This window comes from Mya arenaria, chromosome 7 (genome assembly GCF_026914265.1).
Source record: "Mya arenaria isolate MELC-2E11 chromosome 7, ASM2691426v1".
Classification (NCBI taxonomy): Eukaryota; Metazoa; Mollusca; class Bivalvia; order Myida; family Myidae; genus Mya; species Mya arenaria.
This window is the reverse complement of record NC_069128.1, coordinates 2,384,160-2,405,936: the sequence shown is the minus strand read 5'-3', so window position 1 is coordinate 2,405,936 and position 21,777 is coordinate 2,384,160. Positions and strand designations below refer to the sequence as shown.

Here is a 21,777-nt window from a genome sequence, read left to right as displayed (position 1 = left end):
ATGCCGTAAGCCGCTTACCTCACGCCGCTAGGCCGCTAACCTCACGCCGCTAGGCCGCTAACCTCACGCCGCTAGGCCGCTAACCTCTCGCCGCTATGTCGCTAGATGGTTTACGATGTACTGTTCATATTCATAGAACTAAATATTCAATTGAAGTTCGATTTCGCATTTTATTCTTTTGACATACAGACATTCATTAGTTCTTACTACCAGACAAATATTCAGTGTAAATGTAGTTTTTCACAGGTAATTTTGAATGAGTTATAAAAACGTAAAACACATACTTTGCATTTTTTCACGTTTAAAAAACGAAATGAATAACTGATTGCAATAGGTCACACTTCTAGGTCGAGCGTGTTTGTTTTATTCTACACCCCTTGTGTCACCTCAATGTCACACTTCTAGTTGCGTGGTGTGTGTCATGCACTACACCCCCTGTGCCAGCTCAATGTCACACTTCTAGGTGCAGCGTGTTTGTTTTATTCTACACCCCATGTGTCAGCTCAATGTCACACTTCTAGTGACATGGTGTCTGTAATGCACTACACCCCTTGTGCCTGCTCAATGTCACACTTCTAGTGACATGGTGTGTGTCATGCACTACACCCCTTGTGCCTGCTCAATGTCACATTTCTACGTCCAGCGTGTTTGTTTTATACTACACCTCTTGTGCCAGCTCAATGTCACACTACTAAGTCCAGTGTGTGTGTCTTGCTATACACCTCTTGTTCCATCTCAATGGCACACTATTAGTTACATGGTGTGTGTGTCATGCCCTACATCACACTTCTAGGTCCAGCGTGTTTGTTTCATTTTACACCCCATGTGTCAGCTCAATGTCACACTACTAGTTACATGGTGTGTGGTATGCCCTACTCCCCTTGTGCCAGCTAAATGTCGCACTTCTAGGTCCAGCGTGTTTGTTTTATTCTTTACCCCATGTGTCAGCTCAATGTCACACTACTGGTTACATGGTGTGTGTCATGCACTACACCCCTTGTGCCAACTCAATGTCACACTTCAACGTCCAGCGTGTTTGTTTTATTCTACACCTTTTGTGTCAGCTCAATGTCACACTACTAGTTACATGGTGTCTGTTATGCACTACACCCCTTGTGCCAGCTCAATGTCACACTTCTACGTCCAGCGTGTTTGTTTTATTCAAAAATCTTTTGTAAGTATTATTTACAGGAGGAACTTATTTCGTAATAATACTTTCAAAAGATTTTGTTATCAATCTTTAGTATGTTTTTCTAAATAATAACGTTTTTTTTTAGCCAACTGACAATATAAGCACCAACCACTGTGTAAAAATGTAAATTAGATATACAAAGTCTGAAAATAACACAGTGGCAAAAACATCATTAGACATTAAAATTAAAGCTTTACTATAAATATTCCAGCTGAATTTTGTTTCGGTCTTCGAATAATATCAGGATAATAAAAAAATCCGATTTTTATCACACACAAAAAGATATTTGCCATCTGCATACTTCTACAAAGCAGCCTTACTGAATAAGTAAAACATGTCATTAAGAATGTTGCTGGAGACTAGAAGACATTTCTATTGAACCTTCTGGCACGCCATTCAAGATGTCTAAGATGAGACCATGCGACAGGAAGTCTTACAATTTTGAGAGGTCCATCAGAACGGCACCTACATATATGCAAACAGTTGTAACGTGTGAAAAATGATAGTATAGAATAAATACAACTATTCTGTACAATACGCAGATAAATTTGGACTCGTATACAGCTGGGACTATATTGGACGAGCCGTTAGTTTGTGTACTGGTCCAGATATATCTCGTGTTGTACTAAACAATGTGAAATACATCATTAATTATATACCTTCATTTTTCCAAATATTTAAATGATTAACACGTTGATATCAGATGTTGAAATTCGTTTCGTTCGTTAACAAACGAGAATTGAACTTAAGTTATAATTTTAGAGCGTCTTTTAATCCCGATTTTCATTCGGAACCTTTTCAGGCGTGTCGGTCTTTGTATTTTGTTTAACATTGGACCTGTGAAACGTACAAACCCGGAAAAATACATTTCTGTTTGTAAACGCGTGTGTCCCCATCGGGCGTTGTTTGACCAACATTCAAGTCATCTTATTCCTAAACAAGAAATACACGAAATCAGAACAGAACAAAATTTATTTCGTCTTAAACTATGACAAATATACACAAAGAAATAGGTCAAATATTACCATTGATCATTTGTAACCGTTATCTAATGCATAGCGGTCGTTCACAAATTAGTATTTATAAATAAGCTGATATACTGTGAGAAAATGAATACATTTGTTTTAGTAGTTACTCAATTCATTTCATTTTTTACTTTTATAAAAATTTAAGATTCATTCTAATTAATTTAATATGTAATGAGTAGAAAATTAAGTTATGCTTATATTTTTTATCACATCCACACTATGTAAAAATAATGTATAGTATACAGATATTATGAAACAATTACTATAACCGGGCTTTTCTATTTCTTAGTTGCCATTCGAAACCCTGGGGTTGATAGGGTTAAACTAGTTTAAGGCTTAAGTTTGCCAGGCAATTATATGATTCTCCCTTTCACAAACACAGACAGAACCACCAGCTTCCGCATAAAATGCCTTTCTCATTACTGTCAGGATGAAAGCATCCATATCATTTATAAGCCTACTCATTTTTGTATGATAAAATAATGCAAATGTTCATGTGTCCTTATCTCCTTATCACGTGCAAAGAGTATCTGAATGACAAAAATGAGGATCATACGTGCAGCTGTTTCATAGTTATAGTTGGACACCGTATTTTACACACTTATTTTAAACCCTAAAGAAGCTAGAACGACAGTGGCTATCGCGGGTCAAATGATAGGATGGGGCCTTAAACACTTACCATACATAGAAACCTCTTCCACAAGATATCGATGATAATGTCAAACCCATGAACATGCTACCACAGTCAAAGTCACTGGACGATGCAGTTGATTTAGTTTTTACGGGATTTGCATCTGATGATGCTGTAGGATCTGCATCTGATGGCACAGTTGGATCTGCATCTCAAGGTGCAGTAAGATCTGCATTTAGTGGCGCTGTAAGATCTGCATCTCAAGGTGCAGTAAGATCTGCATTTAGTGGCGCTGTAAGATCTGCATGTGATCGCGCTCTAGGATCGGTATCTGATGGCACTGTAAGATCTGTATCTGATGGCACTGTAAGATCTGCATCTGATGGCACTATAATATCTACATCAGATGGCACTGTACGATCTGCATCTGATGGCACTGTAGGATCTGCATCTGATGGCGCTATAGGATCTGTATCTGATGGCGCCGTAGGATCTACATCTGATGTCGTTGTAGGATCTGCATCTGATGACGTTGTAGGATCTGCATCTGATGGTGCTCTAGGATCTGCATCTGTTGGTGCTGTAGGATCTGCATCAGATGGCGCTGTAGGATCTGCATCTGACGGTTCTGTAGGATCTGCGTCTGATGGCGCTATAGGATCTGCATCAGACGGCGCTGTATGAGATTCATATGCCGTACTTGACGTCTCTGATGTTGAAGACAATGTTGTTAATGGGACAACTGTTGACGGTGTCGGTGTTCCTGTTGTTGATGAAATAGTTTGCGTGTTTTCACCGGATTGCGCTGTTTCAAAAGAAAGAGGAATTATATAAAATTTAACAAGAATGAACCCAGACAATAAAAGTATGAACTATTAAGTGCACACACAGCGTGGCTGAGCGTTCAAGTTTTAAACATTCCTTACATTTACTCCGAATATGTATGAGAAATACAAACATATGTAATTAAATTCAAAAGCAACTAGAATAATACATCAAAGGATGTTTATTACCATACATCATTGTAGCATAATATTTTGTTCCAAGCATTGTCTCTAACGTTCCGGTGAAGTTGGCATACTGTAATATATCCGCGTGTAATTGGCAGGAGCGTACACTCGTTGAATGAAAGAACGAAGCGCACCATTCTCTACTAGCACAGCTCTTTGCACATGATAAAGGGTTGGCTGTCTGTAGTCTGAAAATATACGCGCTAACATCACAGAAACAGGAATAGCCTGTATATTTATTTATTCAAGAGTTCGATTTAAGATAGATGCACGATTTGGACGACTATATTAGAGAGTTGACACATTTAGATGTGGGATAAATAAATAAGTGCATATGCAAAATTTTATTCGATATCTGTTGTATGAAATGTTAAAATCGGGCGTGTAATCTTTGAGGGCCTTCTTTCAGTGATGTGGAACGTTACCATCTTATGTCAAATAAACGTGCGAAATAAAGTTGTTTTCATGATGCATCGGAAGTGCACTTCGGTCTGTTTCTGTCCTATACGCTATTTGATAAGGTTATTTTTTTGCTGAAGATATTCGATCAATTAATGCATTCATTGATTTAAAGTGATATTCTATTGTTTAAGGGTTATGCTATTATTTAACCAAAAAGCAATCGAATCATATCATATATAAGGACATGCAACATGTACTTATACTTCTCGTCTTGTCTTTATGCTTTCTCACCAATTGTCAGGTCGACTTTGATACTTTTGTTTTAAACTATGAACGTTATTTTGCGAAATTAATGGAGGATCAAAGATCGTACTTAGGCAATTACCCCTGCTTTTATGTTAATTGCATGCAATTTGCTGTTGTTGCTTTTTCACACAGTTCCCAGCTACTATGATACTCTTGGAAGATGGACATATAGCGTTGTTCCACATCAATACATACAGAAAATAATTAATTATTAAACACATCAAGAGACATAGATCGAACTGTTTACCTTGCTGAGTATCCCTCGGCTGCTCTTTCCATTTTAAATCCGTATTGCAGCCCAAACATGCGTCCCTCTGCCTTTACATTTCCCTGGACACCTTAATAAAAAAGGATCACCTTTTATTACAGTTTCAAATCCAGTCTAATAGTATGTGATACTGATTCCGTGTCGGTCTGTAAAGGTCGCACCGTACTTTGTCCACTGTACATATGTAGTTATTTAAGGATAAAAATTCGACTTTTTGCATTTTATTGGGGTATGGTATGCAATGGGGCTGTTCAAAATGGCTGAAGTCCGAAGTACTCCACCAGCATTTCGATACCATAAACCAATGAAATGCAAAATGTCGAATTTTAGTATTTATGTTTACATTTATTTAAATGTACATTTCTGCTAAAATAAATCGTTTATTCAAGAGTATTTTCTCTTTTTTCTTTCTCTCGTTGTTCTCAACGGTGTGTAAATTCGAACAGCTACAGTAACCTAAATGTAAAAAACAATGGACGCGCAGAAAAAACAGTTCCTTATTAATGGGTTAAATTTCTATATTTTCAAGGAAAATAATTTTTTAACAATGTATTATAACTGTACTACAGCTAGAAAAATACAACTGGAGTTATGAAAAATTAACAATAGCAAAAAACAATCAAAATATCACAACCTACAAAGTTCTCATTATATCTCGCGATAATACGCGATACTAGCGTTTGATAGTCACGAGTTTTCAAATTGGAGAGAAATACCAGTCAATTTTCTTGCTGGGCGTTATGTTGAAGGATCAGTTGGTGTATAAACCATGTTGAAATACGGTGTTGGCTGATCAGCAAGTGCATTGTCATTCATCGGAAGTTAACATCGGATGAAACGACAGTGGCGGTGGGTGGGTCACGTGTTTAGCAATGGGAACTTTCGCGGAAAAAAAGCCAGAGGACGCGAGAAGACTTAGTATTGAACTTAGTATTGAACTGAGCTCTTTCTTCTGGACGTTGCTGGGTGCACTACAATATGTTATTGTTTCATTTCCTCAATTACATGTTTTGTCAGATGCTTTATTTTTACCAAATGTGAATTCCAAATTTCAAAATAAGTCGTCATCATTGTCATTTAATATTTCTTTAACTGTTCCATACATCATCAAATTATCGTTGCTTATTTTGTTTTAACTTCTTTACTGCAGATTTTAGTTTTGCAGGTTGCCGATAATTTTACTACGAATTCATTGAAAAAAATAGTTCCGTAGTTAATATATTATTGTGCCCAATGACAGGACAGAAGTATCGAACAAATGCACGCGATTTCGATGGGAAATGCCATTGCACTTTTAATGTGAAATTGATAAACAACAACAATCGTTAAGGAATGAAGTGTTAATGTTAATATTTATTGTGTGGTCCAAAGCGATCGTTGATGATATCTTTATAACTCTTGGGAAATGCATAATGAATACTATTCTCAATACGAACTTTCTACAAATATATCCTAAGTATTCTTTAATCATTTACTGTTTTATACCAATCTGTCATCCTCAGATCAACACATATGTATTTTTGCTCCTTAGCCCAAACAAATGCGAATCTTACAAAACGCTGAGCATATTCACCAACTTACCCGTTCGTGTTTCGGACCATTTCCAAGGAATTCCACAAAATGAAAACGAAAACATTATAAATAATCCATCAATTTATTTACCAGACCAAACGCGCATTATGTTTTTTCTCATTATTCCTAACAACGGGAAAATCCTCCTCCTGATAAAGTTGTACCGGTTAAGTTATTAGACAGAATAACTTTGTATTTGAAGCTGACTTGTTAAAGTACCATTATCATATCTGTTTTTAAAGGGAGGTTATTATTGTAGTGCGTAGGTTATATGACCTTTCATTAATGTGTATATATATTTATCAGTGACAGTATTTTCTAATTCGTGGTACAAAACAAATTTTGGGTCTTACCTTGTATAACTGGGATAAGATAAACAAAAAATGAATAACTCTTTAAAATAGTTCCCATCCTTAGATACTTCATATAAAGTAGTTTAAATCCTTAGATAACACAAACACCAAACATCTTTCGAATTTGAAGTACTGGCAACTAATGAGTCCTTGGGAGTTTTGTATTAATTAAATACATCAATGACCTTCGCATAATGTCTATAGCTTTCTTAACTTAAGTGTATAGACTGAATATAGATTATGTAAATGACCCATATCCTGACTAAAAGCGTTTCTATGTTGTTTATTGATACAAGGTAACTTGTACTGGAATATCAAATCGTTTTGATCCGCATGAGCAATGTTGAATGGTTTCTCTCATAATGAATGTTCTGAATGCAGCACATTTCGTTAATGCACTCTTAAAGTTAATTGATGTAATATGTCACGTAATATCAACAGTAATTTAATTGTGTGTATGAACTTGTTTTGTGTGTTTATAAGAATGAACGCACTTTTACTTTATACAGGTGAACCAAGCGACATCACTTCTTGGCACTTGCTGCTGTAATTATCATGTTAGACAGGCTGTGCTATGAGAAACACAACAAATATCGTTTTATTTTAAACCCATAGTTTGAGTACGTTTCACCACAATGCGTGTCCTTATTGATAAAAAATGTCTTCACCCGCATAATGTTTAGATAAAAGTAGACGTCAAACAAATAGATCATAATACTTTTGAAAAACCGCAAACAACAATGATATTGCATTTTTTTTTTACTTTGTTTTGCTACTTGAACTTTTTCACAATTTAATTTGAAAACATTATACATTTTGGGCTAGAGAAAGTCGGCTTTTTCAGCACTTGTAACATTACTGGAAATACATGTCCCATATCAAAAAATATCCTATTGAACTCTTATTTGTTATGGATGACGGATAAGCGGGTTCTTGTCTTGAGTCGACAGTGTCAGCTGTACCTTGAACCTTGAGCCTTCAAACAGGAACTTGGTTATATTGTAGGCTACTGTTCTGCTTTCTTTAAAGGTATTAGTGTTTTACTCTACGTATTTGAGGCTATTGTACAGTATTTTGTTTTATTCATAGACATTCCCGTGTGTTCTGCTCTAACTATTTTATGCTGGTGTACATTATTTGTTTTATTTATAGACATTCTCGAGTGTTATACTCTAACTTTGTTATGCTAGTGTACTCTATTTGTTTTATTTATTGACATTCACGTGTGTTATACCCTTAGTATCTTATGCTAGTGCACACTATTTGTTTTATCTATAGACAACTATATTATGATAGTGTACACTATTTGTTTTATTTATAGACATTTCCGAGTGTTATACCCGAACTATCTTATGATAGTGTACACTTTTTGTTTTATTTATAGACATTCCCGTGTGTTCTGCTCTAACTATTTTATGCTGATGTACATTATTTGTTTTATTTATAGACATTCCCGACTGTTATACTCTAACTGTGTTATGCTATTGTACACTATTTGTTTTATTTATAGACATTTCCTTGTGTTATTCTAACTATGTTATGCTATTGCGCATTATTTGTTTTATCTATAGACATTCACGTGTGTTTTGTGTTAACTATTTATGCTAGCATACGCTTTTTGTTTTATTTATGGATATTCCCGTTTGTGTTCTGTTCTAACTATCTTATGCTAGGGTGCACTATTTGTTTTATTTATAGATATTCACGTGTGTTATACCCTAACTATGTTATGCTAGGGTGTTCTATTTGTTTTCATTTGTAGACATTCCCGAGTATTATACTCTAACTTTGTTATGCTAGTGTACACTATTCCTTTTATTTAGAGATATTCATGGGTGTTATACCCAAACTATTTTATGCTAGTGTACATTATTTGTTTCATTTATAGACATTCCCGAGTGTTATACTCTAACAATTTTATGCTAGGGGACACTCTTGTATAATGTATTATAGACATTCCCGAATGTTATACTCTATCTATCCTATGCTAGGGTACATTACTTTACAGACATTCCCGTGTGTTCTGCTCTTACTATTTTATGCTAGGGTACACTATTTGTTTTATTCATAGACATGCCCATGTGTTATACTCTAACTATTTTATGCTAGGGTACACTATAACTTTTATTTATATACATTCCCGTGTGTTATACGCTAACTTTTTATGCTAGTAAACACTATTTGTTTCATATACAGATATACCCGTGTGTACTGCTCTTACTATCTTATGCTAGGGTACACTATTTGTTTTATTCATAGACATACCAGTGTGTTATACTCTAACTATTGTATGCTAGGGTTCACTATTTGTTTTATTTATAGACATTCCCGTGTGTTCTGCTCTAACTATCTTATGCTTGGGTACACTATTGGTTTTATTCATAGACATGCCCGTGTGTTATAGCCTTACTATCTTATGCTAGTTAACATTATTTGTTTTATTTATAGACATTCCCGTGTGTTCTGCTCTAACTATCTTATGCTTGGGTACACTATTGGTTTTATTCATAGACATGCCCGTGTGTTATAGCCTTACTATCTTATGCTAGTTAACATTATTTGTTTTATTTATAGACATTCCCGTGTGTTCTGCTCTAACTATTTCATGCTAGTGTACACTATGTTTTTATGTGTAGATATTCCCTTGGGTTCTACTATGACACTTTCAAGGATACAGAACAATCTGTTTTATGTTAAATATTTCCATGTGTTCTTTTGTAACTGTGTTAGGCAAGTGTCCATTTTTTTATTGTATGTATAGATATTCTCGTGTGTTTGACTCTAACACAAATGTTTTACTATAATGTACATGAACTCAAAGAATGAGAGGGCTAGAACTTCAATATAACGAGCTTTTGTCGTTCAAAACTTATCTCCCTTAAGCAGTATACGTGTATACTGGTTGAGTTTGTAAAACCGAACAGTTTTGACAGTTATTTAACAATATCTTTGCGAGTTTTGGTTCTAGTCACTTCAAACATGGCATTAATAATGTTTGGTTCAAACCTCAGCCTCTGCTGAAGTACACATTCACAAAAAAGTTTGATTCATAAACGCAAAACGTTCATTTGAAGCACAGTAATTCACCATTCAATCGGTAAACAAACGCGTGATTTAACAGGTGTTCGGTATTTATAGACTGTTCGGATTTACAAACTCAACCAGTAAACGTCAAATCAAACACATTCACAAAAAAAGTTTGATTCATAAACGCAAAACGTTCATTTGAAGCACAGTAATTCACCATTCAATCGGTAAACAAACGCGTGATTTAACAGGTGTTCGGTATTTATAGACTGTTCGGATTTACAAACTCAACCAGTAAACGTCAAATCAAACGAAAACATTTAATACTGATCCAATGATATACGCCATTGAAGTAACAACCAGTAAACGTCAAATCAAACGAAAACATTTAATACTGATCCAATGATATACGCCATTGAAGTAACAATTATGTCAATTTTGGATGCCTTGTGATCCCATATGCCAACGGACAATACACATAAGCTTGTTTGGCCTTGAAATATAGAGAGATAGGCCATATCGCGCCCCGATTTCATGGGAATTAATGAATTAACTTCAACAGGCAATACATTGATTAATAATATGATCCGGATATGATATTAACGTGTATGTTATAAGTCTGCAATACCCTTTTGAATGATAACAAATAACAGGCATCAACACATCACATTTATATCAATGCCTCGGTAAAACGGAAAGCTCATGTGTACAATCGGGTACCTTAATCAGTGTGTGTGTACCACATAAATTACGTCATATTTGTTACGTCGGAAGGCAACATTTTGTTTAAAATAAAGCCATAGCTCAGAGAAAACTTTTTATTTACTACTTTGTCGAAGTGTTTTAAGAAACTAAAAAAACTATAAATAAATCAAACTCAGTCTAGTAAAATAAAACGAAGGCTAGGCTCCGTAAGCGGCGAAGACTGCGCTATGTTTCGATTAAAATGGTGAAGATATAAGAAAGTTATTTTTATTTAATGTTTTCATTCTAAGCCAAGTGTTGCCTTCCGACGTAGCATTTATGACGTAATTTATCACGTGGTATACGCACACTGTTTATGAGGTGTATCAATCTAAACGATGTATCCTCACGTTTGAACGTGGTGTTGTTCTCGCTTACATTTATTTGTGTTACACTGACGTCAGAACTTGTGTCTTCTGTTTCAGTGTTAAGTTCTATTTCATCTTCTTCACTGAATTCAGGGGCCATATTTGTATTGCATCTTAAGTCAATTCCTAACTTAAATTGGTTTCTTAAAACCTGCATAGTCAAATGAAAAGAAATGAATTAGTTTTTAAATATGAAAGTATGTTTTCCTCAATAAAGTCAATTTCATATGAATGGGGGTCATACTTATATGAGGAAGGTGAAATAAGTTAATGAATACCGCCCAGATGTTTAGAGGCAGAAAGAAACATAAACTATACAAATGGATTTTATAGATATGTAAATCAACATAAAATTATATCCAGGCTGTTTAATTAAGAATGCTACGGATATGAATATAACAAATAACAAGCCATGTATAATAATAAATAATACGTTCTGATATTATTATCATAATGCTGTTTGTGAGTAGAATCAAAGAAGAAGAAACAGAGAGCTTCTTAAGGGATAAGCTTTACATATAATATACCTTCGAGTTGGTGATTTATACATATCTTTTAACATTCGCTGTTCAGTTAAAACAATGCAAAATATAATCAACACAATAAAACTCACACAGCTTTTTTTACTGTTCGCCATAGAATGTCTTGAGCAAAGTAGCATGTACCTATAACAGGATACAAACGTTCGTCATGGTGAGGAATGTAACATGTACTTATACAGGGACACATTTCTTTAATGGCTCATTCTCTAGTTCCATGTTTTTATTTTGTTTATTCCGTTCCCGTCTCCTGTGCATTATGTATCCGACTGCAGCCATGAATATCAAAGCTGATGCTACGGCAGAAGTCACTTTTATCGCTACGGGAATAGAGAGATCCGGCGCATGTCTCCGATGTCTGTCAGTTTCAATTACAGGCACTGAAAAATGCAACATGTATTTTGTAAATGCGATGTTTTGTGTCAATTATATGCCTTTCTATGATATTTAAGATGTATCATTTTTTTGTCCGCTCTCACTTCAAATTACATCAGCGCGCACTTAAGTCGTTACCGAAATGACGTTTTTTTTGCGAATACAATTTGGAGAACGTTTTTAAAAACTAGAAACACTGTTATTTTATATTCATTTCAAGCATTTTTTAAACAGAAAAAAAAAATGTATGTTTAAGTAAGCCACCAAAAGTACATATTTCAACCGTTGCTTCGCTGCTCGTGAAATACATCTTTTGGTGTTTACTCTGTGAAATATGTTGCACTCTTACACTGGAACCAATAATGATACTCTCTCTATATATATATATCATTTGTTCTGAAAAAAAAAAACGAAAAAATATTCGTGTTGTATTCTTATCTTAATAAACCGTTATTTTGAGGCGTATATTGAAATAAAAGGAATAATAATCAGTCAGAAATACAAAATTCGGCTGGCCTAACGATTCGTCAAGGTTATGCAGGTGATTGTTTTTAGTTGATGGGGGGGGGGGGCGCATGGACTGGACTTCTTTCATCGATGTCACATACATCTTACCGCAATAAAATTAAAAATATAAATTACGGTTGTCATTTTGGTTGTGATAAGTGGTATTCCAATAATGTTGCGTTTATCGGAATATGAAGGCTAGATTGAAAGAATAGGCGTTTATCTAAGGAAGTGCAATGTGAGAGTTAATATCCAACGGTTTTCTCATATCATTACTATCAGTCACATATCATGCCATAACTCATAACATTGAGTCCGAGCTCAGGAAAGTGTTTGTAACGCATCAAAAGTGCCTTCATATAATTATTGGATGAAAGAAAGGTGTACGCAAAAGTAAACAAAGTTATTTGTGACATATAGATCAACTATTCAATATCATAGCTTTACTGGCTTATTAAGGTGTTTATAAACATTTTTACCCATACGTATCGAGTTTGAAGCTCTATCGTATGTATGTAAATATGTACGGAACCAGACTTGAGAATTATACTCAACAATGGTTTAAACCCCCGACTTAATATAATATCCAGAATGTGACTACTACCCCAGTATTTACCAATGGCGTATTTTGATTGTTGTGTAGTATGTGTAGTATGTGTTGTCACAGTGGCGTATCCTGGAACTTATAACGGGGGTGGGGTGGGGGGGGGGTCAGCTGTTAACCCCCTCATAAAACTTATATTTCACTGAGGTATTGAAATGACACGTAATAAATCGTTGATGCATTTCAAACCTTAATGCAAGTTTATTTTAAACATTTTATAATGTGGACATACATATGGGAAAACACCCTTGTACGTTTAAACTTCAGCGGTTTAATTGTTAAGGTATCACTTCAGGTTATATTCAGGTGATTTAAGAGTTCCTTCGCCGGCCAACTGAGGGAGGGGGTGATTACCTACTGCATTTTGTAGCGTTTTGTCTGTTGTTTGGTGTTTGTTAAGCCGTAATATTTATTGTATATTTACCTCTGCCCACTAGGCCTTTCCATTCTTTAGAAAAAACATATAAAAAAGTACGTGTTACATAACAATCATTATTCAATATTTTGTATCATCGGGAATACCAAAACTGACTCTAAGACTATGCCAATACATACAAGAGATATTGTTCAACATTATCATTACCATTCGAGCCCGTTCCTGTGTCAAGGGTTTTGTTTTCTTCATAGAAACCAGTCTGAGTCCCAAACCATGTTCTGCACTGCTCAATGTCTTCTACCTTGAAAATGAAAACAATATAGATACACGTGCAGTTCAAAGAAGTGTGGGATATCGACCGAGTAAAAGTTGTTTGGCATAAGACCGACTATTTGACACTAAGTAGGCTTACTAAGAGCTGCATATAAGTTTGTTTGGATCTATTAGTGAAATGTTTGTGTGTGTTTTTTGTTTTGTGTCGTATGTTTTTGGCGTTTACCATGTGCCATTAAACGTGGTTTATGTTTAATCTTTTGGATACTGAGCTTGTTTCTGTAGTTTTTCACTTAAGTACTTACAGTTTCCAAAAGGTGGTCCATTTGACACTAAGTGACTTATTTAGAGCTGCATACAGGTTTGTTTGGATTTATCATTAAATGGACCTAACAGTTTCCAAAAGGGGGTAAATTTGACACTAAATCGGCTTTTACATTCAGTAAGGAATTCGTTTGGTACAAAATAAGCCCTGGGTTGTCGGGCACAGAGTGACCTTATATAAAACACTTTATGGCTTGCTCAACACGTATTAAAATTAGGACGAACTGAATTCGGTTGCTTGTAACTAGAACATCACCACATTAGGTTGGTAAAACACTGGATGGAATTGAAAAGAGATACTTCAGACATGATGTGTTTACATGGGACTCACAAAAACATATACTGTAGCTAGTGACGTTTTTACTTTGACTCACGAATGGATATTTTGTATTTAACTTGACTTTTAATATGAGAAGTTTATGAACTTTGGTGATCTTGGTAATGCTTTGACTTTATTTGAAAATAAATCTAAATTCAACATTAATAAATACAATAAAAACTCAGTCGATATTGAACGTATTTGCGTTTTTACATATGAAATACGTTATAAAATAGTTATCATATATTCATAAATTTAAGGCTTATGGACAAGATTGTTATCTTTTTTTTTAAATGAAACAGTCTCGGTGTTATACTATTGATGTTAATCATTTGTTTGGATCTATTTAAGTCAAATAAGTTAAACATGACAATGTATTAAAATAAAAATAATAATATGTTCACATCAACTTAATATATTGTGCGCCCTTAATTATTCAGAAAACTAAAGTGTGTTGCCATTTGTCCTTTATTACACAAGCTTTTATGTATTCATAATTCATACATATTCAAGTGTTTTGAAAGCGGTCATAATAATTAAATATTTTAAACCAACACATAGTAAACTTGCAATTTTAAGTAAATAATGCTATTTCATTGGTCAAAGATCATTTGAACAATTGTTTACCTTTCCGTCAAACTCCTCGATCAGTTGATGAATCCGTTTCATTGGCATCACATAGCCGTCCGTTGAATTCGTTAGTTGAAAAACGTAAATGCCATCTATTATCTGCAATGTTCAATTAAAAGCAAATTGATTAAGATTTTAAAAGTTTTAAGTAATTTTTTCGAGAAGAAGTTGTTATTGATAAATAACTTATTTGATTTAAACAAAATTAATTAATTCATAACGTGTCAATATTATTACAAAATCTATATGCACGATTGGAAAGGTAGAAAATAAACTTATAATGTTCCCCTCCTTTGTACTATGTTACACTTGTCATTATTAAGACAGGTAGTATTTTGAAATAAATTCTATGCACTAAATGGAATCAAGTTTTTATTTGATGAAATAATGAGACTTTCTGTAGTGGAAACCACTATTAAATTATTATTTGATTGATGTAATTGACATTAATCAGTGATATACAAAAAAGTATTATACCTGAATTGGCTTTCGAATTTATTATCAAAGGTATGTATGTTTAAAGGCTTGGCTGGTATTCATCAATTAGCTCAAAGCATTCCCTTACTTAAGTCACATTCCTAATGTAAGTAACTCATCGGTACTATGGTATATTTTGTGAAATACATTATTTGTATTGAACTTATTGGAAAAAAACATACTTAATGTGAAAAATATTGAAACATATGTTTTAATTTTTTAAATCAACTCCTCAATCTGTATATGAAACTCAAAAAAGGTACATGCAGTAAAGAAAGAAGACAAAGTCGTCTTCAAACTGTATATGAAACTCAAGACAGATAAATGCAGTAAAAAGGAAGTCACAGGCGTCCTAGAACCGTTTATCAAACTCACGAAAGATACATGCAGTAACGAAAGAAGCTAAAGGCGTCCTCAAGCTATATATAAAACCAAAGATTAAAAAATGCAGTACAAAATAAAGTCATAGGCGTCCTCAGACCTTTTATCAAACTCAAGGCAGATACATGCAGAAAAAGAACGAAGTCAAAGGCGTGTTTAAGTTGTATATGAAACTTAAGAAGGATACATGTAGTATAAAACAAAGACAAAGGCGTTTTCAAGCTGTATATGTAACTCACGAAAGATAAATGCAGTAAAATGAAGTCATAGGTGAGTAGAGAACGAAGCCAAAGGCGTCCTCAATATGTATATGAAACTCTATAAAGAAACATGTAGTAAAGAACGAAGCCAAAGGCGTCCTCAATCTATATATGAAACCCAAGAAAAAAAACATGCAGAAGAGAAGGAAGCCAAAGGCGTCCGCAATCTGTATATGAAACTCAAGAAAGAAACATGTAGTAAAGAACGAAGCAAAATGCGTCCTCAATCTATATATGAAACTCAAGAAAGAAACATGTAGTAAAGAACGAAGCCAAAGGTGTCCTCAATCTATATATGAAACCCAAGAAAAATACATGCAGTAGAGAACGAAGCCAAAGGCGTCCGCAATCTGAATATGAAACTCAAGAAAGAAACATGTAGTAAAGAACGAAGCCAAAGGCGTCCTCAATCTGTACATGAAACTCAAGAAAGATAAATGCAGTAAAATGAAAACATAGTCATCCTCAAGTTGTATATGAAACTCAAGAAAGATACATACAGTAAAGAACGAAGCCAAAAGCGTCCTCAATCTATATATGAAACACAAGAAAGATACAAGTAATAAAGAACGAAGCCAAAGGCGTCCTCAATCTGTATATGAAACTCAAGAAAGATACATGGAGTAAATAACGAAGTAAAAGGCGTGCTTAAGTTGTATATGAAACTCAAGAAAGATACAAGTAGTAAATAACGAAGCGAAAGGCGTCCTCAAGCTGTATATAATCTCGAGAAAGATCAATACAGAACGAATTCAAAGATGTCCTCAAGGTGTATATGAAAAAAATACTCACATTTTATATTAAAATAGAAACTCATATTTTGTATTTCTGATGATTATTTACTCAAATTGAGTTTATTTTGACCTGCTTAATGAACTTGACTGAGAACCATTTGCTGTGAATATATCGTCACGTTAGAGCAAGAACTCATTCTGCTTCTATATCTTAATGCAGTTATTGAGTTATTGCACGAAGTAGGAGACGATATGTCAAGTTTTTTCTGTAACTTGATATGTTTCTTTGTACCGTAATTTTGTGTGATTATTAATTAACTATCAAAAATTATTTATGTTTGAATTTCGAATTCATAAATTCTTAATTCAACATTGATAAAATATAAATGGAGTGAAATATTTATCAGATTAAATCAAGTGGTAAACCTTCTATTAATAACATATCCATGAATAAGCATACCTTATTTTTGAATTCAAACTGGTAGTTAAGTAACTTCGTCCTCACTTCCGGTATGTCATCCGGTTTGATTTTGAAGAAGTATTTGTTTGTATACGGCGATCGACATTGTGAAATAGAAATAAGGCTTAAAATCCAAACAAGCCTGATGTAAACTCTCATTTTTTTACTAATTTAGTCTTATTTTCTCTTATTAATCATTTCTTAAAGGCTTGTTTTAAACGAGCCATTCAACAAGCGACTCCACTTAACCCGTCGCAGGTAGTTGCACTAACAAAACATAATATTGGAAAATACAAACTATGTTTCATACGGTATTGAATATCATGAATATAGCAGTGTATTTATGTATACCCGAGTGATTTGACAATACACCTTATAAAACGTTAAGGTAAAATTGTGGTTTTAAACTTCCCAAAACCGATCAATGAATATTGCCGTCCCAGTATTAATATGGGCAAACGAGTTTGCAGAATTGTGATAGGTTATAGTTAATATAAATATTAATGAAAATCAAACGTTCAAGCCTTGTGATTCATTTATAATTCTAAACAAAACAAGTTTTGTATTTTAAAATATTGTGCAATCTATTAAACACAACCGCCAAATGTCAACTACCCGCGTACTTCTTACGGTCATGTAAAAGAAGGAAGACTTTTATATCATAACACAATCAGGATAGCTATTTCGTTTCAAATGTAATGTGAGTGGTCAATAATGCGATTAACCAATACGTTCGGCAATTACAATGACGATCAATATGGAATTCAACCACAGTAAACAGTATCATGAAACAATTGTAAACTTGAATATCATTATTAAAGGAACAGTCAATACTTGTTCGCATAGTATCATTGAAGTAATACAGCATGGTAACAACTGTATATCCCGCCGTTGGTCGATAACACTTTATATACAGCACTAATGAGTTGATATCCAAACGGTCGTTGGATGAGTGGTCGGCAAGTGTGACCTTGTCACTACTTGCTCTTCAGTATCGCATTCTGAAGTGGCCTTTTGGTTTATCGTCTGTGAACGTTATTTTTGTCGATTACTCTGCTGAATACAATCATAAAAATGGCATTGTGTACATGTCCGGTCGCTGAATGAATGACCTTTAAATACCTCAAACCTTGTCATTGTAATTCATTAATAATCTACAACTATAAACAAATACGTCCATTATTAATCCTTCATGATCGATACGGTTTGTTTGTATTTGTTCATTACCACCATGATTCAGATTTAATTCTTATATAACAATGTTTAAAATGTGTGAAATTTTATCAAAGTGATACAAAAACATATCCAAGATATCCGATTCTGACTTTAAACAATTACAAAGAAGATTTTATTGTGAAAATGTAAAACGAAAATCAATCTTATCTATCACCTAATAACTATCAAGTCGATTTTATAGCAATGGACATGAAATAAACAAAGACTTTCTTTTTATATAAAAATGTAAACAGTCCCCTATATATAAGGTGACAACAAGTATTTTTGTTTTCAATTTAAACTATGAAACGTGTTGCGTTAAGCAGTAGCAATGTAGTGGAAAAGTTTAACAGGGCAGGGGAACAAAAGTCAAGAGTGCTAATGTAAAGTTGTGTCTCATAGTTGTCCCCCTTTCAACCACAAACTTTGATTTCCGCAATACGCCGTCATGTGAATATGAAATATAAAAAGTAAAAAGAAGAGAATGAAACTAATTAAATGTAAATGGAATCGATTAAGATGGCTTAATGAAATAATCACCAAATCCTAATGTCCCGACATGTGAGAGAAAAACAGCGATAAGTATTATGCTTGCTTAAACTGGATTTTGTCAACATAGTTAATAATGATAATATTTAAAGTAAATTCCTTTAAAACCTCAAGGTTCTTAAAAATTGACACTAACGCAATTTATTCCCAAATAATTGAGCTTGGTTTATCATTTTAAACGGGACATTAGAGTGTTTAAGATGTTGGTGCTGAAAAAGAAACGTATCCAATCATATGAGGAATTCAGATGAGTCGAAAAGTTACTTTTTATACCAAGAATAGACATTTTATTATATTAAAAAGGTCAAGCAAATTGTAGGCTTTGACAAAAAAACTATTATAGTGGATAGCAGAAAATGCAAAGTATGAGAAACACCAGAAGACGGGTTTCCTTGGGGAAAATCCTTGCTAATTTGGCCGTGCAAAGTGACATCTAAATCTTCAAAAGTTATGATGTAATTTTATTATAACCCACGAGAGCTGACCATGTTAATATCTCATAAACCCATCATGGCCATTTAGTTTTTCTGGGCTAATCAACCACCTGAGTTATCGTTCTTCGAAAGGTATGATATTTGTACTTTTAATCAAAAAGAAATACAATCTCGATTATCGTTTACTCGATTTTGGTACAACCGGTTTAAACTAGTCCATTTACGAAATAGAAAACATGTGTTCTGATGATTATTTTTCAAGTTGCTAAATGTTCAAGTTCAAGTTACGACGAAATTTGATTATAACGAGAAGTAATGTGTCTGCTATATGCAGTTTCATGATATTAAATATGGTTCTTAAAACTTTCTTAATTATTTGGTACAAGATAGGTCAACGTAGAATATGGATGAATCTGAATACCACGTTATGTTATTTTGTCTGTTTAACTGTATATGTTAAAAACACCATTTATTAACTCCATGAAATAAATTTAATAAATCTTTGTTTAAAGAGTCATCAAATAATAAGTAATTTGTTTGTCTAAATACATTAACAATGCTATGTTCAGACGAGATATTTTGTTTGTATATACTTAGGTCAATATTTTGAAATTGTCAATCTTGCCACGTGTGTACATCTGATTTTATATGTTTATGGCCAAATACTTGTCCATGACGGTACTCCCTTCATTGATTGGAAAAGCTATTTGATGCGCGCGTGGTCAGTAAGTATGTGACTCTTATTCAGAGTCGTATGGGCCCTTACCTAGTGGCTCTAAACAGGGTTTACATTTCAATGTTTAACTACTGTGATAATCCATGCAATTTTCACTGGAGTATTAATTCCCGACATTGCAAAAAAGCTTGAACTATTGAAAACTATATCAATATATTTCACTTTGTCGGTTGCATGATAACTCGATGTTAAAACTTTCTCAATAAAATCTTCATCATTGAGGCTGTAAACACTTTTCGGGTAGGTGTACGAATGTACTACTTTTTGTGCTCTATGTTATCCAGGTATGTGTGCAGTGTACACGTTTAGAATTTCATGTACGTTTTCGGCCCACAACGACATGCTTCCGGGTCGTTGTATCCCTTTAATAATTTTTTAAAACCAATTTTCTTCCCATTTAAGTAGCATTTGCTGATGTGTAGAGGAACAATATTGTATGTATTTTAAAGAATACACATGATTTATATTATATATGAAGACGGTAATGTGTTTTTGAATGATATTTTTGAGGAACCCTTTATTGGGTGGATGGATATAGAGGTGATCTCAAAGATGTGGCCATGACTGCGGCACATGGACAGTATAGAACATGACTGTAACAAACGATGATAGCAGAAAAATGGAACTAACTTCATATGGTTTGGAGGTGTTAAATCAACATACAAAGTGTTCATTGGGAATAGTGTTGAAGCTAATTTTTCTTCTGACAATTCATAATAAAGTGGTGAACTGGAGTAATTTACCATTAAACAAAGAAGGGAATCTTATTGTGGACCGACTTATTATGATTGCACGAGATAAACGATTGATGAGAGTAACAGCGATTTCAAAATGCAATTTCGCAACCGACTTTGAAACTCACCTCAATATGTCGACGTACACATCTTGTTTAGCACCCTCTCTATCATCTTCTTAATTTCAGCGTATTGTTTATGCAGTTCAATGCACAAAGGAAACAACACATAAAGCAAAAAAGTATAGCCGCTTTAGTTTAAGGATGTTATAAAGACAACAGACCAATGTGTGGCTTCGTTCTATATATATTACGAAATAGGTAATTTTGAAAATAGCAATTGTTGCATAGCAATATTAAAAGCCGTAAGATACCGTAATAGTATGTAATCTAGACAATCAATCAGTGTGTATTATTACGAATCATTATATGAAATCAGCGAGTGATGTACATGTGTTGCATACTTAGAAATGCATTTTAATTACGGAAGTGTTAATTAGAAAACCGGTGTCATCAGTAATAATACATCAGTAGGTTAAAATACTACAAAAGGTAAAAACGCAATAAGTGTGAACACAAAATGAATCGCTTTGTAATGTTTATATCCATACATTACGATCTATAAAAATGCACGTGCATGCATTTGAAGCTGTAAAGAAGATTTCGCAATAATGAATTAAACATTTTGTATATTAAATGTTATACAACATAAGCATAATCAGCATGAACATCAATTGTCATATAAAATATGGTAATTCCTCTTGACGCAACCAGCATTTATTTCAGATAATGATACATAAATCATGAGCATGAAACAGATAAACAGCAAGCAAATAATATCTGGTAAATTAAGTATAATAAAAAGCAATGCTTGCATGAAAAGAATTTTAACAAAATTGAGATATAATAAAAAAGGTATATCCTCAATACATCCTGTTAACTGATTTGAG

At 33.9% G+C, this 21,777-nt stretch overlaps 2 protein-coding genes across 2 annotated transcripts; both read right to left on the bottom strand.

Moving 5' to 3' along the window:
- Positions 1-3,111: 3,111 nt before the first annotated feature.
- LOC128240415 (serine-aspartate repeat-containing protein I-like) lies at positions 3,112-3,990 on the bottom strand. The gene is made up of 2 exons (XM_052957053.1): positions 3,865-3,990; positions 3,112-3,656 (listed from the first exon to the last, which is right to left on the bottom strand). Exons 1-2 carry the CDS (start codon positions 3,899-3,901, stop codon positions 3,112-3,114), a joined length of 582 nt encoding a protein of 193 aa, XP_052813013.1. The 5' UTR covers positions 3,902-3,990.
- A 6,173-nt stretch (positions 3,991-10,163) lies between these two features.
- On the bottom strand, positions 10,164-17,435 carry LOC128240037 (uncharacterized). Its single transcript, XM_052956522.1, has 4 exons — positions 17,161-17,435; positions 14,846-14,947; positions 13,510-13,603; positions 10,164-11,820 (listed from the first exon to the last, which is right to left on the bottom strand). Exons 1-4 carry the CDS (start codon positions 17,317-17,319, stop codon positions 11,615-11,617), a joined length of 561 nt encoding a protein of 186 aa, XP_052812482.1. The 5' UTR covers positions 17,320-17,435; the 3' UTR covers positions 10,164-11,614.
- Positions 17,436-21,777: the final 4,342 nt, after the last annotated feature.

What these genes read in the sequence shown, in the direction of transcription:
- LOC128240037 (XM_052956522.1), bottom strand. Translation starts at nt 17,319, where the DNA reads ATGAGAGTTTACATCAGGCTTGTTTGGATTTTAAGCCTTATTTCTATT. An exon ending in TCGAGGAGTTTGACGGAAAG is followed by an intron (nt 13,604 to 14,845) that starts GTAAACAATTGT and finishes TTCATTTTCAAG; the next exon opens with GTAGAAGACATTGAGCAGTG. An exon ending in CACAGGAACGGGCTCGAATG is followed by an intron (nt 11,821 to 13,509) that starts GTAATGATAATG and finishes TGCATTTTTCAG; the next exon opens with TGCCTGTAATTGAAACTGAC.
- LOC128240415 (XM_052957053.1), bottom strand. Translation starts at nt 3,901, where the DNA reads ATGCTTGGAACAAAATATTATGCTACAATGATGTATG. An exon ending in TTATGCTACAATGATGTATG is followed by an intron (nt 3,657 to 3,864) that starts GTAATAAACATC and finishes CTTTTGAAACAG; the next exon opens with CGCAATCCGGTGAAAACACG.